The 18,196-nt window shown below is 32.6% G+C and overlaps 1 protein-coding gene across 1 annotated transcript in view; it reads left to right on the top strand.

The window, feature by feature from the left end:
• Positions 1 to 14,963, top strand: part of LOC131850539 (uncharacterized) — a 65,251-nt gene extending 50,288 nt beyond the window's left edge. The window contains exons 4-6 of the mRNA XM_059200791.1: positions 9,827 to 9,941; positions 13,445 to 13,607; positions 14,268 to 14,963. Of these exons, the coding sequence (XP_059056774.1) occupies positions 9,827 to 9,941; positions 13,445 to 13,607; positions 14,268 to 14,400 (411 nt within the window). The 3' untranslated portion in view covers positions 14,401 to 14,963. The remainder of the gene's footprint in view (positions 1 to 9,826; positions 9,942 to 13,444; positions 13,608 to 14,267) is intronic.
• The last annotated feature ends 3,233 nt before the right edge of the window (positions 14,964 to 18,196 follow it).

Here is an 18,196-nt window from a genome sequence, read left to right as displayed (position 1 = left end):
TACAAACAATCATAATCATAAATACAAATTTTCAATTCCGATAATCAAACCCTTGACTATCGGAAGTAAACCGTTGTAAAGACTTAAATATATATTTTTAAATAACATACATTTACCAACAAATTATCTAAGTATTTATATCAGTTGTCTAGTACCCATAATGCAAGCTCTGCTTACCGTAGGACTAGATGGCGCTGTGTTAATTGTCCAAAGCAAAAGAAAGTATTGATGAATGTTTGCTACTATTCCACGAAAAAACTATTGAATGAATTTTGATGAAACTTTACAGTAATGTAGCTTATATATCAGAATAACACATAGGTTATTATTAAAAATCTATTATGTAAATTTGGCGAAATATGATAAATATTAAGTAAGTGTAACGCAGACGAAGTTGCGTGAGTAGGCTAGTATCCCATATATATCAATCTCAGATATTATTGTATTCCAGATCTGGCTGATAATATTAGTTATCACAAAATACTATGTGACGCCCGTGATTCTTATTATCCATTAATCAAGTCCTTCTCCTAGCTTTTCCCTCCAGTTTGTTATTTATGTCTGTAACTAATTATGTTTAAAACATATACTTAATATGTACGAAAATTTAATAACTAAGGTTATTAAATTTTAGAGATATAGTAAATGCAAATGTCGCGAAAAGCGAAATCGTAGTAAGCTACGATTTTCCGGAAGTCCTTATAATCTAGGAGATGTGACGTATGGCAAACACGTTACAACGTCTCTCCTCGCATAGTCAATTGTTGCTATAGACGAAAATATATTAAAAATATTATATTTCCATGCATAGTTATAAATTATTTAACTTTACGACTGTTGGCGTTAGACCTCTTTTTATATTTCTTTTCTTATTTTGAATCATGTTTTTTATATAAAATTTTTGAATTTTTTTTTTATTCTATAGTTGTGCCAAATATACTAACATATAATGCAAAATATTGGTGAGATAATTATTTATTTTTATATAAAAAATATATGAACATAACATACCTATCTCCTATATCCTTCCGCAATAATGTACCTTTCAAACAGTGCAAGAATTTCACAAATCGTTGCAATAGAGTTTCACTGTCTTCTTTCATAATGCTCATATAGATTTGTTTAAAAGAAACTTAGCACTGGAAAACGAACTCAACGTAATTATTCGAGACAACGAGTACAACGTAATTAAAGGGGAATACTCACTAGTTTAGACGTCGAAATAAGTTACAACAAAACAACGTCTAAGCGAAGTTACGCTAAAGTTGTTGAACTGTGCTTGTGAGTTACGAAGTGTAGAAACAATGAAAGGAATTTTAGTATAAAAGCCTCTCATGACCTAAATGACAATAATAGGACTTTGAAAACAGAATTAAATAGTACTAAGATAGAAATTAATTTATCAAAGTTCACTTTGTACAAAGTCGTTCGCATATATACCTCTGCCTCACCTACTTTAGTACCAAAGCATGGTGGGTAATGCGGAAAATATAGAGAATTAGGATTTCACCATCATGCGGTAGGGCGCAATCGCTGCTCTAGAAATATAATGTTATTTTGCTGCCTGATTAACATCCAGGGCTTGTTATCTGTAATATCATAGGCTCTTATTCCTTGAAGACCTTCCGACGAATGTCACAAAGATATATTGCACAAACAGCAAAAAAATATCCAAGTTCGAGAGTAACATATTAGCAGCGTGCACGGCGCTGCAGTTGATCGCACAAAGAGGTTTTTTCTTTTTTGAAGTGACTGGATGCACAATTGCCCTCGCGTTAATGAGAAATAGACGCCATTTTATATGTACTCACTCGCAAAGCATAGGCTCAATACAATTGTGCATCCAATATTGCAACACCTAATGTACATTTACATGTTCAGTAATATAGTATATAACATACAATGTAGTTTTTGTGAATACATACAGACTATATACAAATTAATCTATACTTTCTGCTACTTAATTGGGACTGGATAGTGAGGGCGTCATTGGTGCTTTGTTTAGCAAGTTAGTCTGCCGCGAGTTACTGCTAGCAGCTGGGATATTCGTCGCTGCTTACGATAGTTATCTGGTGCTGTAAAACCCTATAAACCCGAAAATTGCTCATTTTACTTTGAAGAACTTTAAAGAGAGAGAGAATGTACGAGAACAAAAACCATTTCCCCGTGTATTCGTACATTCTTTCTTGTCACATACATTTTTAAAGTGCTTGAAAGTAAAATGAGCTATTCTCTGGTATTTAGTGGTATATATATATATATATACCACTAAATACCAGAAGCCCTAAAATAAAAATATATTATTAGTATTAATAAACATAAAAAAGACGTTACCGAAAAAAGTCTACTAATTTCCATTATTACAAGTATATTTCTGTAGAAGTCTTAAAAGACAACCAGTATATGGTTATCTTTCTTGAAATATTTGATATGTCCATATATTTCAAGAAAGACATCCTCTAGATACGGGTTACGTTTAACCACTACATGTATTTTCCAGTCTAACGAGCCGTAAACGTCTTCCGCGCGTTTAACTTTGATATGAAGTATCGATCAACTATTACATTTTATTTTTGAACCGCTAGTCGTGGCGAGCGAAATAGTATCATGTATAAAAATTACAAATTCTTACATCCTATTTTTTTCTTTCTTCTTATAAACTTAAAGTCCATCACTATTTAATAGTCATACTTATTTTTTAAATTGACCACTAATTCGAAATACTGTCTCATTACGAAAAGAACAAGCGATAAATTAATCTATGTACATTGCAATCATTTACAAAGAGACAGATGAAAAGGTCTACGTTTCCACAATTTAGCCATAGAGTAACTGCTACAGTTATTCTGTGTAGTATAGGCATTTAATATAATGTGATTCTCGGTGGACTGTAAAGCATTCACCAAACCACGCACCTAATGACGTTACTCTGTAGTTTGATTAATTCATTACTCTGCGAACTATTGAGCAACTGTACAGCAAACAAAGTTATACTACAAACATCGCATACGTGCGGTTGGGCCAAATTGAACTTTAAGTACCAGTAAAAGCTGATTCAGTAACAAGATTATGATTAATTTCTACATTTCTACATATATTTTATAGTATTATTTCCGTAATATATAAATGTATTATTATATAGGTTCCATAAGTTCATAATCATAGTTTAATTTATATAAAAAAACTGATAGAGCGCTCTATATCATGGGAAATAAATATCTGCAAGGACCATGCAATGTAAACAAATAAATATTAAGAACTAAAAAACGAATAAACTAAAAATAGTTATGTAGAGCAACAGGTGTAGCGAAATCTAGAGAGATCCAGAGAGATCGCTAATTGTAGAGACAATTCTCTAAAAGATATATATCAAGAATTGCAGTAAGTTCTATACTGGAACGTGTATCTAACGCTGCACCAGAAGACTCTTACCAGATTTGCAGGATGCTAGGAGATTGCAGGAGGCAAGGAGCCCCTTAAACCTATACCCGTGATACAAGTCCCGGGAACTGGTCGGAGTTTCTCTCTCTGTCACACGATGAACCCGAATCCTGCACGGTGAATCCATGGAATTCTGTAGAAAGAAGTTGGGCTAATATTGTCAAAACCATTATTTCAGATGAAGTAGTCATTCTCAACCGTCAATGTTGTGGTTAACGCAACACTTAACATATTAGAATCCGACATGTATAGAGGCGAGCCAGCAATCTTCCTTCCAATATTTTTTTATTTTATATCGATGTATCATTCACCGAAAAATCAATAAATAAAATGAAATGATTATTAAATTAACAAAATTCTATTCTATTTTTGTTAGCCAGTTTTGAATGCACGACCTGATGATAATCTATGTAGTACGATATGATGGTTTTCTAGATTTTATTAATATTATAATCGCGAAAGTTTGTGAATATGGTTAGATGTTTGTTACTCTTTCACGTAAAAACTACTGAATTAATTTTGATGAAACTTTACAGTAATATGGTTTATACATTCAAATAACATGTAGGCTATAAATTTCATGAGGGTGAAATCGCGGATACAGCTAGTTAAGTTAAATAATATTGCCGAGTTTATGTAGTGCCTAATTCTTTATTGCAATTTTTATCATGATCAAGACAGCGAAAAGTCAATCTCTGTTGAAAAAATAAATGAATCAGTTGAAAGGTTTTAGTATATATGCGAAGAAAAACTCAGATTCGCTTAGAAACTCCGCAAAAAGTAATTTATCTATTGCTAAACTCGTTATAGGAGCTGTAAAGTCGTATTTATATATGAAAAAGTTGTTTTCCATCTATAAAAAAACTTCTACTGAACAATTACTTACATGTTACACGCTTCGATAATGCCGAAAGACATTTTGAATCTAAGGTAGATTTAGATTTTTATATCAATTTAATAAACATGCTGGCAGCCCATATAATAACCGTTGCGAGAATACATGTACAGCACTACGGACATCACATTATCAAGTGACATTACTCATATGCCATTGTCTCGCTAAGGACTAAGATGTCATGCCTCTCTTCTCGTAATTCCACTACCTAATTTGCACCATACAACTGAAATACAGCTTACAAAGCCTTTTGCAGTTGCTTGGCAGTTAAAACATGTGAAAGAATGAGGTTCAGTAAATTGATTTTTTTAGAAACAAATATCTATTAAGTACATCCTATTGTAGTATATACGATTACTTGAGAGACTTAAATGTATATGGTGTTAGTTGCTCAAGCATGGTGTTCTATATTTGTTAGACATGTGGACTTTCTAAATGTTTTGGTAAAAAAACTAATTAAAAAAAGTGTACCAAATATGTTTTTTGGCAGTTCTTCGTAACTTTTTTTTTCTCTTCTAATGCTGTTGGCCGCAGCTGGCCTTTACAGCTTCACCGGGGGCGTTACGGGGCGAGTGCAGATGGCACTCCAAACCCGCGGAAGGACTTATAGAGTGGCTGAAGGCCAACTCCTGCCTGATAGATACGACTTTATTCTGAAGGCACCACTAGGTGTTCGAACCTCAACTCTGGCCGTCGTAATATCAATCTCCGTTTGAATTTAACGGGGGATCGATTGGAGGGGATACTTCTTAACTGCAATAGGAATTAATCACAGTAGATTCAAAAGGTTACCTTATAAGTCGAGCTGATGTGAATGAATGAATGAAGAGCTCTTTATTGTTCCTGTCACAGAAAGATAATAACAATTACATAAATTAATATGTATACTAAATATAAAAAAAAACAATATACTTACAATATAGATGTAACAATGGATCGATCAATCGATTATTTCCAGGAAACCTTAGGATACTTTGCTTGCAATATAATTACTAATCACCATTACCTACAAACCCCTTCTCTAATCTCGAATATCTACACTGTATAAAATCAAATTACTCTTGCTCTTACGCTTAGATATTTTAAACTGTGTATTGAGTGCTATATACGTATAGAGTGATTCAAGACTAAAGTAACACAATATATATATATTATTTTGTTTAATTCCACTACCATTTGCGAGACCACTAATAATGAGTGCGGAAATCTGGCCACCGCTACTGAAACAGCATTGGTCAGCTAGTTATTATTATAACACATTTCTTACACCCACAAGGAGTTTATATAATATTCTATATATCCTTCCTGAATATCCAATACTTAGGGAAAATTAATTCATTAATAATCCCTTAACACCCAAAAAGGGTTAATTTGTACGAAGGTAAACATTCCATTACAAATTATAATATCCATCTTGGTTATTACTTAAGTGATCCTCTGTTGGTTTATATGTCACATTATATGAGAGCATGAATATTCAAATGAATCCATACTTCGCAATTACTTAATAACTATGAGTGAAGATGTAGAGATCGCCGTTTCCTAGTAATTTAACAACCTAAATTACATCAGAGGTTGTGAGTTCAAGTTTACCGACTATAAAAAATTCTTTATATGTCAAATTATATTAAGACTAACTGTCTGGTGAAGGAAACGCCGCTATCAAGCCGTATTCCAAACAACGGCGCTCACCGCCCTGTCACGATGGATTCAAATATACTGAGCGAAATGTGGGTATGTTATGTAAGTGTTGTATTCCTTATAATATCGACAGTTGAATATACTTCTGACTGCCCCAATTCCTATAAAAGTCGTGATGGTATATTGTTGTTATTTATCATTGAAAGTTTATGTTTTCAAATAAACAAAAGAAGCTCGGAAGACAGCATGTAACTGGAGACATTTATAGCCGCATTTAAAAAAATCTATCATATAAAACTTTAGACCCAATCACGATCCAGACAAGTAGTCTCTGGAGACGAATAATTAAGAGAGCCGGCCGCAATTAAGATGGGATAAGGCCGGGAAAGTAGTAGTTATGTTCTCAAATTTGATTCTGCTTTTATTTTTGATTATGCAGACAATTTTATATTTCTGCTGCGTCTGCAGTTTCAACTGCATGATATTTATAGTCAGTATTAATCTGATGTATAAGCTTTACTGTAAAGTTTAATCAAAATCCGTTCAGTGGATTTGGCGTGAAAGAGACAGACAAACATCCATTTTTCTTTTTATCAATCCATACTCACAAACTTATGCGTTCATGATATTAAAATTATAAGATTTAAGAATTTGAAAGTAAGTTGACATGACATGTTACATTGCGGCTACTAGTCTCCAGTATCATCAATCCCCTTACTCTCCAAACACAATGGTTAGAAATTTGATATTTTGCCCGAACTGACCATTTCATTTCACCTTCTGAAATAAACACGGGTGGAAAATGAAAGGAAAAGCAAACGAAATCCCAGAAGAATCCCCGTAAAATATATTATATAAAATATATTTCGTGTTACCCGCCGACTATTATGTATTCTCTGGTGTTACTAAACCCAGCAATTTTACTGTGAATAAATATGTCAATCATGCATTCCCATATTTATTTGGGTATATATATACATATATATATATATATATATATATATATATATATATACGGCAATATACGGCACACTCATAAATAGGAAATATTTATGAGTGTGCCGTATCCTACTGGTAATTCAGATCTGCCCTTTTGTGTTACAACTTATATTGAGTATGGCGATGGAAATAACTAAAACAAACCTAAGAATTCTAATGTACTTACCAAAAAAATTTACATGTCAAATATTTCAGCATGACATTGACAGTTCAAAATGCCTCTGATACCTGTTTATTTATACCTATACTATCTGACGGGCGCAACTTCGTCTGCATTTTCTTGATATTTTTTATTATATTTTCCCAATTTACATAATATCTTTTTAAATTATAGCCTATATGTTATTCTGATGTAAAAGCTATATTGCTGTAAGGTTTAATCAAATATTCATCCATCCATACTAACAAAACTTTTGCGTTTATTATATTAATATCTGTGTTATACCTACCCAAACAATACTTGAACAAAAAAACTACTATTCAATGTAAAAAAGTAAAAAGTAACATTCAATGTACTATTCAATGAAATGTCCTTTTTCAAATTCAAATAAGTATACACAAATAAGCAAAATATAATCTTATTAGATTCTTGTATTTCATCCAACATTTAACAATTTCAACGCTTCGTAAGAAAATGGCGTACGAACGATTCAATTTGAAGTTCGACAATCGAGTGCCTTTTTATTCTCTTAACGTCGCTAATTAATATTAATTAGGGACACTTATAATAACACTTATAAACTTAACAAAGAGGACGATCTTTTTGCTTGCAAACTATGTGGGACGGAAGTAATTTATTTTTTAAGGGGAAATACATAGAGGTATTCTACAGCCACCGATATTTAGAGAACACATCGCCTACGAAGAGAATGGAAACTTTTTAATATAATAATATAAAAATCAACTGAAATACTGCTTGAACATACACGATTTTTATAATATCTTGGTTTGCTTAAATTTATATTAAGTATTTTATACGAACAAGAACGAAGTACAGACCACTCATTATATCAATAAAATATAGCAACGGGTGCAACGTTTTAATAAGGGATTTGCGGTGCTAGTACCGCAACGAAATGTGCAGTAATATTTATTCCAACGCGTCCGTATGTAATACATCAATGGAAACCATTAAAATTATATTAGCCTTGTCAATGTATATCAGTTTCAAGAACTTCCTTTGAATAGGATTAAAGTAAATATAAATTAAATGAAAAGAAAGAATAAACTAAATTCGAAGATTCAGAAACAGGTAATACAGAGAATAATAAAAGAAAGTCATAATATCTCTTTTGAGATAAGTCTACAATTGTACTTACTTATTTTCTAAGTTATATGTGTCCTTTAATACATAATCTGTACAATAAAGTAATTACAAACAAACAACACTCTATCTATAGAATTTGTATGGGTACCCTCACACAGTGGCATACGCAGAAATGATGTCGTAGATTTGATGACTCGTCAGCAACATGATGAAGATCAGACAGGCATTTTGAAAGTGACTTACGAAGAGTGTGGAAAGAGTACTGGAAGACACTTAGCCATTTTAACAATATGATAATCTAAATATATATAACACAAAGGTGACTGACATAGTGATTTATCAACGCACAGCCCAAACCATTGGACGGATCGAGCTGAAATTTGGCATGCAGGTAGATGTTATAACGTAGACATCCGCTAAGAAAGGATTTTGATTCATTCTACCCTCAAGGGGATAATAAAATAGGGGATGAAAGTTTGTATGAAACTTCGTCAATTTTAAATCGATCGGACTGAGACTTTGCTTCCATAAAGCTACTATGACGGCTAAGAAAGGATTTTGATAAATTCCACCCCTAAAGGGATAAATTAAAGAGAGCGAAGCCGCGAGCAAAAGCTAGTTCTAAATATTACTGTTCTAATATCAATAATATGTTGTTTAAATATTTGGTAGAGTATTTATATATACATATATACTATGTTCGTATTATTATGTTTGTATTAAATAGTATCCTGACATGGCACATGTAATGAGTGGGAGTCCTTGAGGGGTCGCCGTAGCCGGAACGGCTAGATCAGTATTATTATTTATATGTATACACTAGCTGTTCCTGCGACTTCGTCCGCGCGGCATTTAACTTTATTTTCCTAAAATAAAAGTAGCCTAAGTTACTCCTTATTACAGCAGCTACCTGCCAAGAGACAGTCTCTTCAAAATCGGTCTAGCTATTTCAGAGATTAGCCGGAATAAACAGGCAGACAGACAGACAAAAATTGTAAAAAATGTTATTTTGGTGTATATACCGTATTTATATTCATATGCATGTAGTAAAAAACGATTATTTCAATATTATGTACAAACAGACACTCCAATTTTATTTATATGTATAGAGTATAGATATATATGTATATAAGTACTTAAAGAACTCGTCTAATTATCCGAGGATGACTGTATTTTGATCAATGACTGATCACTGTGCATAATAACTTCATATTAATAAAACATAATAAATTACAGATCAATTGTTTATTTACCTTATACCATTTAGTTAGAGTTTTAGTTACTCTGTACATTACACCTTGTAAATTTGTACAGAGTAATTTCAAATCAAAATATAGTCTTGTAGTTTTGGTACGATTTTCAGTACTCCTGTTATAGTTGGTGAACTTTCTTTTTGTTTTAATTAATGTAGTCTCAATTAATTTTAAAGTTTAATCCCATGACGTAGAGTATATTTTATAATAACAAAATCAATATGGCAAATGTCACACGGGTTTCTCAGAAAATTCAATCAGGTAACAAAAGATTTTTATTTTTTTATTCATATCAGTCTTCACTCTTCTTACTATGTGTTTCCATTTCAGATAGTATGCGGCATATCAGCTATGGTCATGGGCAGTGTGGCCTTTATAGAAGAAAGGCAGAAATTTAATATGGGGCTGGGCATCCCAGCTGGAGGCATCAGCGTACTTGCCGCAGGTATCAGAGAGAAATCATTAGTGTTAATTTTTATTTATATATTTATAAAATTACATGCTCTCAGTGAGTATTACACTACAATACCAATGCACTCACCAAGGAATAAACGTATGCTAACATACATTAATAATAATAATCATGATAACAAAAGGTCATAAAAAATCAATATTAAAAAAAATAAAATAAAAAAAAATCAGCAACTATACAAATTACAATAATATTAATAATCTAGAAATATACTAACAATACTGCTCTAATACCGTGACTCCACAAAATTTGTTACTGCTATGTGAAACTCAAACTGGAAAAATATTTAACTAGATAGACATACAAATATAAGCTGGAGTAATATCTAGTCTTGAAACCGTAGACATGTATAACATGAGAAACTCCTGATGCATTGACATTCTAGAGTGTGCCTTATGCTCTACTGTCAGGTCTCAAAATCCTATAGCTTCGCTGCCATATCTATATAGAGCTGTAATAGGTAATAGATATTTATGAATAGAGATTATGATAGACTTTATACCAAAACTACCTCAATTAAACAGATCTCAGATCGATTTTAAACTAAGATTATAAATTACGACAGCCTGAGCCGTGGTTTAAACACAGAGCAAGGCGTAATACGGAAGGCAAGTGCAGTGAATGTGTTTTTTATATGTAAACTAGCTACGTGCCCCGGCTTCGCACGGGTGTACATGTATTATATATATAAACCTTCCTCTTGAATCACTCTGTCTATTAAAAAAACCACTTCAAAATCCGTTGCGTAGTTTTAAAGATTTAAGCATACATAGGGACGGACAAACAGCGACAGCTACTTAGTTTTATACTATGTAATGATAAAATAACTAACTCACCAATTCTTTGTAGTATATTTGACAGAACTATATGATAGGACTAAAAAAATATGGGCAGTAAAGTCGTCGAGTGGCGAACACGGACTGGAAGACGCAGCGTGTGAAGGCCTCCAGCATCCAGCAAGGTGGATCGACGATCTGGTCAAGATCGCTGGAAGGCGATGGACGCGAGAAGCGCAGGACTGATCGTCGTGAAGATCTTTGGAGGACGCCTTTGTTCAACAGTAGACGTCTTCCGGGCTGAGATGATGATGATGATGATAAAATATACAAACGTAAAAAATTGTATACAAAAAACATAGTTAAAAATACGAAAAGAACGTTTGTCGTCTACAGTGACTTATATGTCCTTGTGTGAAGTTATAAGTCCTTTATCGCATTTAAAGTACCTTCTCCAAATCGCCATCATTTCTCCGATGAAGCTGTAACGGGTAGTTACCAATAACAGCATAGGAATAAATAATAATAATAACAATACAATTCACACACCGCCATCTAGTCGCAAGCTAAGCAGAGCTTGTGTTGTGTTATAAACGACTGATATAAATATTTAGATTCACTTATGTAGTAAATACATATATAATATACATAGAAAACACCTAGACCAATACAAACAATCATACTCATGAATACAAATGTTTGAACGATGCGAAGAATCGTAATAGCGCTGTGCTAGACAACCTAGGCTGTCATTGAAGAATAGTTAGAAAAGACTAGATAAACCACCTTATGGATATATATATCTAGATATGGATAGATATATATATCTTTATATATATTATTTAAAATATACATGTTTCTCCGCGATAGACTCCTAAACTATTGAACCGATTGCAAATTTGATTTGCACGTTGTGTGCAATTTGATCTAACTTGAAAGATAGAATAGCTTACTTATATTCGCAATATTATTTTGTTACAAATTATTTTTATACATATATAAAGAAACTGTCAGCCACAGCACCGCGTTGGCGGGTCTGCTAGAATATATATAGATATATAGAATCCGACGCCTATATACATCATACAAAACATATTGCGACTATTACTACATAAATGTTGTTATTTCTGAAGACGGAGTTGTTACACTTATATTCTTCGACATAAGTATGTCATATAATTTATAATGAGTTCAATACAAATTGTTGAAATATATATACATTGCTGTAAAGTTTCATCAAAATACGTTCAATAGTTTTTGCGTAAAAGAAAGCAAAAACTACTGAACCTATTTTGATGAATTATAGTAATATAGCTTATACATCAGAATAACATATAGGCTATAAATATCACGCGTGTGAAACTGCAGGTACAACTAGTATATAGATAATTTTAACTTGTTAACCAAATAAATTAAAGGAAATCTACGAAACGTTTTCATCGAGTTTCAGACTCTATGTAGAGTTAAATATTTCTCTAAGTTTTCAGTTAGTTTTCTCAAGGTATGCATAGCAGATTGATGCATTTGCTGTCGTTCGATTTTAGACTAAAATTGAACTAGTTTAGACTGATATTACATTCAGCATCTCCGGATACGATTTCACAAGATATTTGCAGAACTGAATATATTATTTCAATTTGAATCTCATCCTTTAAGGATTTCGAAAGATGACTCATTCTGCATTCGAATATTTCCAATAAATTGTTTAGTACTTTTTCTATTATTTCTCTTCTTGTAATTCAATTTAGATATTTTAATTATTATAATACTTGAAAAAACACGGGGTTATACAGTGAAAATAGTTAGTATTTTTAGAATATTCAAAATATATTTATTCATGTAGATCCATTACAGACACTTATGTGAGACTCTAATTAATCTACGGACTATATAAATGATAATGTAATAGATAATACAAGAACAAATCTAAAGTGTAATTTTATATGACAAACACAATATCATTACATAGTATAAAACAAAGTCGATGTCGCTGTCTGTCCGTCCCCATGCTTAAATCTTTAAAACTACGCAACGGATTTTGAAGCATTTTTTAATAGATAGAGTGATTCAAGAGGAACGTCTATATGTATAACTAACATGAGCAGATTATAACATGATGTCTGTACATAATAAATATTCAGGTGACAGTTACCTTCAGGTGCACCGTCACATTGTTTTTTTTTAATGTATAGCATTAAAAATAACAATTTCGTATTTCTATCACAATCACCTCAATAACAGTACCTATCAAATCTATGATACTCTCCACCGAAACCTTTGCTGAGAAATATTTTTATTATATCTAAAAAAATAAATGCAAGAAAGGATCCTGCCTACCCGTACAAATAAGGACAATGAACACGAAGAACACGCAAAGCTTATCCATACAATATTTTCTACAAATAAGTCTGCGTATATATTCGATAAGATATCACATAGTGAACGCTTTTGTGAAACCCACCAAAACGTTTCATATATCCCTCTCTGTATGTCAAAGCCATTGAAAATAGGCACATAACATGACACTCACAGAATACGCTTTACCACTGAATGTCATGTTTTATTGATATGACGCCCCACCGTGACTATAAAAAACCCCCACCTAATGCTATTCTAAAGAGCATATGCTATAAAATGGAATACGTAAAGCGACGCGAACATGACTACCGTATCGCCGTAACACGATTATTTCACGTGTAGCGGTATCAATCCATACGTCGCGGGGATGGAGCGCTGTGTCGAGCCCAGCGGCAGCGGGAGCGGGCGCGGCGAGCGTTTTGTGGGCCGCCGCCGCTTGTCTGCTGCTTGCATTGGTCGTTCAATGCTGTAGAACAATATTGGATCCATCCGGTGTAGACCATGGGTATTAATAATTTTATTATATTATATCTAAATACAATAACAGTACAATTATAATAATAATAATAATAATAATAATAATCTCAGGACAATTCACACAGCGCCATCTAGACCCAAGTTAAGCTAGCTAAAGCTTGTGTTATGGGTACTAGACAACTGATACAAATACATAGATAATTTTTTTTTTTGTAAATACATACATATTATACGTAGAAAATACCCAGACCGATACAAACAATCATACTCATGAATACAAATGTTTGTGTCGTGCGAGGAATCGAACCCGCGACCATCGGTCGTAAAGCGGTGTGCTAGACCGCTAGACCACCGAGGTCGTCAATTATTATTAATATACAGCAATGGCAGTACAATTATTCCCTCTTTACATTGTTTCTAGCAGTGATATCTATTTTGTTGTAACTGTATATAAATCTTTTAATCTACTGAGCTACAACAAAAACAAATTTCAAGAAAGTCATATTGTCATTCGTTATTGCATAAACTCACTACGTGTTATATTATTTCAAACAGGCATAGCTTCATATATAATTAATGATAAAATTATAATATTTTTAATCATCAGTTTTATTACCTAAATAGGCTGTTTTAGATCCGTATTTATTCGCAAAATAAACGACATAACGTAAATGTTTCTATTTTTTAGGGATGGACCAGATGAAGAAGACTCAGCGCCCTCTTCACGAGATTTAGTAGTAATAGCGTGTGTACAAATTGCTCTAGCCGCAGCAACACTCCTTAGCGCCGCGGTATGCGCTAGGATAGACTGCAGCGCATGACGCGAGCCAACGCGGACGCTCACACGACGCCGCGTGAGTGAAGCGCCCGCTCTCGCTACCTCTGCCGCTCCTCCCGACAACGTAATCCCACCCGACGACACAGTGGAACGAGAGAAGGGTGGGCGTGTAGCGTGGTTGATATAAAGGTGTAGTAGCACGTTATTTCCACTGTGTACATACATTTGTAAAGTGAAAAATGTACATTCAACTCTTTGTTTATACGACTATGTTATAGATTAGAGTAATGGAAACGTACGACGGTAAAGTAATGGAAACTTTGATATTAAAAGGTAAACGTATTTTGTTGGAATATTTGTTTTACTGTCTACGTTTGGTTAAGTTGAGTGAGCGGGGGTTTAAGTTTTATGCATGAGCAACAAATGCATTGTTGGGTTTGTAGGTTTGTTTACAGTTGCAAATGAAGTGACGTCTGATAATACTATATTATAGTCTTATTACTTATACTATATTAATTTATGTATATCATATCAATTTAGGCATACATTTATGTGTATATTACAGCTGTGCCCGCGACTTCGTTGGCGTGGTTATATATATACACTTGCGAAAAATTTTTAAGTTCATTTAAAAAGGAATAATTCTTTCATACATATTTTTGGGTAACTTGAATCTTTTACGCAACGCACGCAATAGAAGTTCTCAAATATGAATTTTCGTCGTCTTCGTAAGTCGTAGCGTTATATAGCTTAAAGCTTTCCTCGACAAATGGACTATCCAACACAACAATATTTTTTCCAATTTGAACCAGTAGTTCCTGAGATTAACGCGTTCAAACAAACAAACAAACTCTTGAGCTTTATAATATTAGCATAGATTGCGATGCGTACTATTTATTGTACCTGTTTCCAACATTCCACAATGCCTCTTAATCATTCAAAGGTTGATTTGACTATAAGTAATCTCTTTTGATATAAGTCTGCCATTGTATGCATTTATGTTATAAGTTAATTGTGTCTTTATATAGAAAAATTATCGTACAATAAATGATTACAAACACTCCTGTCGCTAGTTTTATGAATAACTCTATATATTGACAACAACAAATAAATTTACCTAGACCATGAAAACTATAATAAATACAGTTCAAAATTAAGATAAATTTCATTATTGTTCACTGTACAGTACGTACAGCGTAAACAATACGAAATGCAATTTTCTTCGAATTCCCATCTTATATATCTCGTTTCACTCTCGAAATTGCATTTAAATTGAGAAAGTTTTGGTCTTAACTTGAAATAACATTGTTAGAATAGAAACTCTCTAGTTTAAGGGAAAACAACAAACTGTAATACAATGAAGTAATTAAAAAGTTATTGTAAACATGAGTCTTTGGAAAAATCACATGCATAACTTCTTAAATATATTCTAAATAATGTCAATCGTCGCCTTTATCGGAACACTATTAAAGCAATAATCATATAAAATAATTATCTGATATAATATTATATTTAAAAAAACGTATTGACATATCTACATTATATTTTATTTTATTTTTATTTATTTATTTAACTTCAATGCACACAATATACAAAATATAGTAAAGTACATTTGGCGGACTTAACACCATGCTGCATTTTCTACCAGTCAACCATAGGTGGTGCAGAGAATAAATGTTGGCGGTGCAAATATAATAAATGATAAATAAAATGCAACAAAATATAAACAGAACGATAAATACAATATATATCTAAGGAATACAATCATAAATTATATATACAATATACTCGCACATGTCTTTTAGTGTCAACTGAGTTACAAACATCCAGATATCTTAACTTTCATTTTTATAATATCAGAAGGATAAACAGCATTATATTAAAATATACATAGTTCCGAGCATAACGCGATGGCAGACATTACCATGTCTGCCATCGCATTATGCTCGGTAGTGCAGTGGTTTAATACACTCCCTGAAAGGTTATGTGTTCTATCCCTGCACAAAATCCGCATAATATAGATATCAGCACTGTCGTTTAGAACAGATATTGGTGAGTATTATTTACAGTAAATATGTATGTATTTAAGTAAAAACTTAATCTGTACTTTAGATACAATCTCTTATTAATTTAAAACTACATAGTTGATTGATCTGTTGAAACTAGTTGGTTGGTCTGTTGTTTGGATACAATCTTTTTTTAATTTAAAAATGGATGGGGCTACTTAAAAGTATCACTGTATTTGTATTGATAATATAAAATCACTGCGGTGCTGCATAAGTCAACTTCTAATTTTAGAGTAAGTTTAATAATTTTTATAGGATATTAGAATACTCATCCATTTTGTTATCAGAAATCAATTAACATATTTTATAATATTATTGAGATTCTCTAAGTAAGTGATAGGTCCAAGTCTTTTTACAGAATAAATAGAATAATTTTATATAGAAACCTCCCTTATATAAAATAACTAGCTTTTGCCCGCGGGTTCGCTCGCGTTAATTTATACCCTTACATCGAATTTCCCAAATTCCTTTCTTAGGGGATACCTACGTCATAGTAGCTTTATGCGTGCAAAGTCTCAGTCCGATCGGTTTAAAATTGACAATCTTTCATCCCCTATTTTATCACCTTGGGGGTAAAATTAATCAAAATCCTTTCGTAGCAGATGCCTACGTCATAACATCTACCTGCATGCCAAATTTCAGCCCGATCCATCCAATGGTTTGGGCTGTTCGTTTATAGATCACTCTGACTGAGTGATCTATCAACGCACCTTTGTATATACCTACAAACCTGATTATTCTAAACTAGTAGAAGATACTCAGCCGCAATAGTCACACTAATATAAAAGTAAATAAGTACCTAGTTACTAAGAATAATTTTGACAATATGTTTTCTCTCTTAATAAAATAAAAAAAGTACTACATGATTGTGTACTAAACTATGCTGTTTAATTTAAGATTTCATTAAGTATGTAATTTGTAGATTGCACAGGGTTTCAATAGTAAACAGGAGATCTTGGGTCTAATCAAGTTGTCCACCCCTGATCTACAGTCTATATTATGGTGAACGCAAAACTGTACCTATCTCAGATTGTTTATCATAGTGTAAATAAATTAAATACATAGGAAACGGAAAATTTCCCATTATAATAACTAAGTAGACACATACCTACACTGAAAATAATTTAATTGTAAATATTTAACTGTAATAAACGATAAGAGATGTTATGAAATACAGTAATAAAGGTTATTTTAAATAATACTTGAAATTTAATTTTAGCAATCTTATTTGTATGTATAATAATATTTTCCTAGATAATACGTCTAAGAGATAAAAACATCACATAATTATTATTAGATTTTCATATAGTTTTATCAATAATCGCCTACCATCAGGTAAATCCGCAGATCTGTTCTGATCCGCAGATTTGTAACTGTATTGGTAAACACCTGATGGTAAGCAATAACCGTCGCCTATATATAATAAATGAACAGTACAATGGATATCACGTTATCATGTAGTCGTGATACTACTCACGAATGATATCTTAGTCTTCTAGATTGGCGTTTTGCCATTCAGAAGACTAAGATATCATTCGTCTTTGTACCCTGTAATGTCTCTACCTTATCTGCATCCTACAACCAAAACACAAACTGTGTTTGGTTACAAAGCATGCTACGTGGCAATTGAAATAGGTGAGACTGAGGTACCAACGCAAATGATTTTCACAGTCTGTAACATATGTGTTCTTTTTAGTGAGTAGAGTCGATCAAATGCGTCTCCATAAGAGATTTTCTACAAGTAAATAAATTAAATAATTAAATAAAAAAGAT

This window comes from Achroia grisella, unplaced genomic scaffold (genome assembly GCF_030625045.1).
Source record: "Achroia grisella isolate CSIRO2021 unplaced genomic scaffold, CSIRO_AGI_Agris_v1 utg770, whole genome shotgun sequence".
NCBI lineage: Eukaryota > Metazoa > Arthropoda > Insecta > Lepidoptera > Pyralidae > Achroia > Achroia grisella.
The sequence above is the reverse complement of the archived record's forward strand: the minus strand, read 5'-3'. Positions and strand labels throughout refer to the sequence as shown.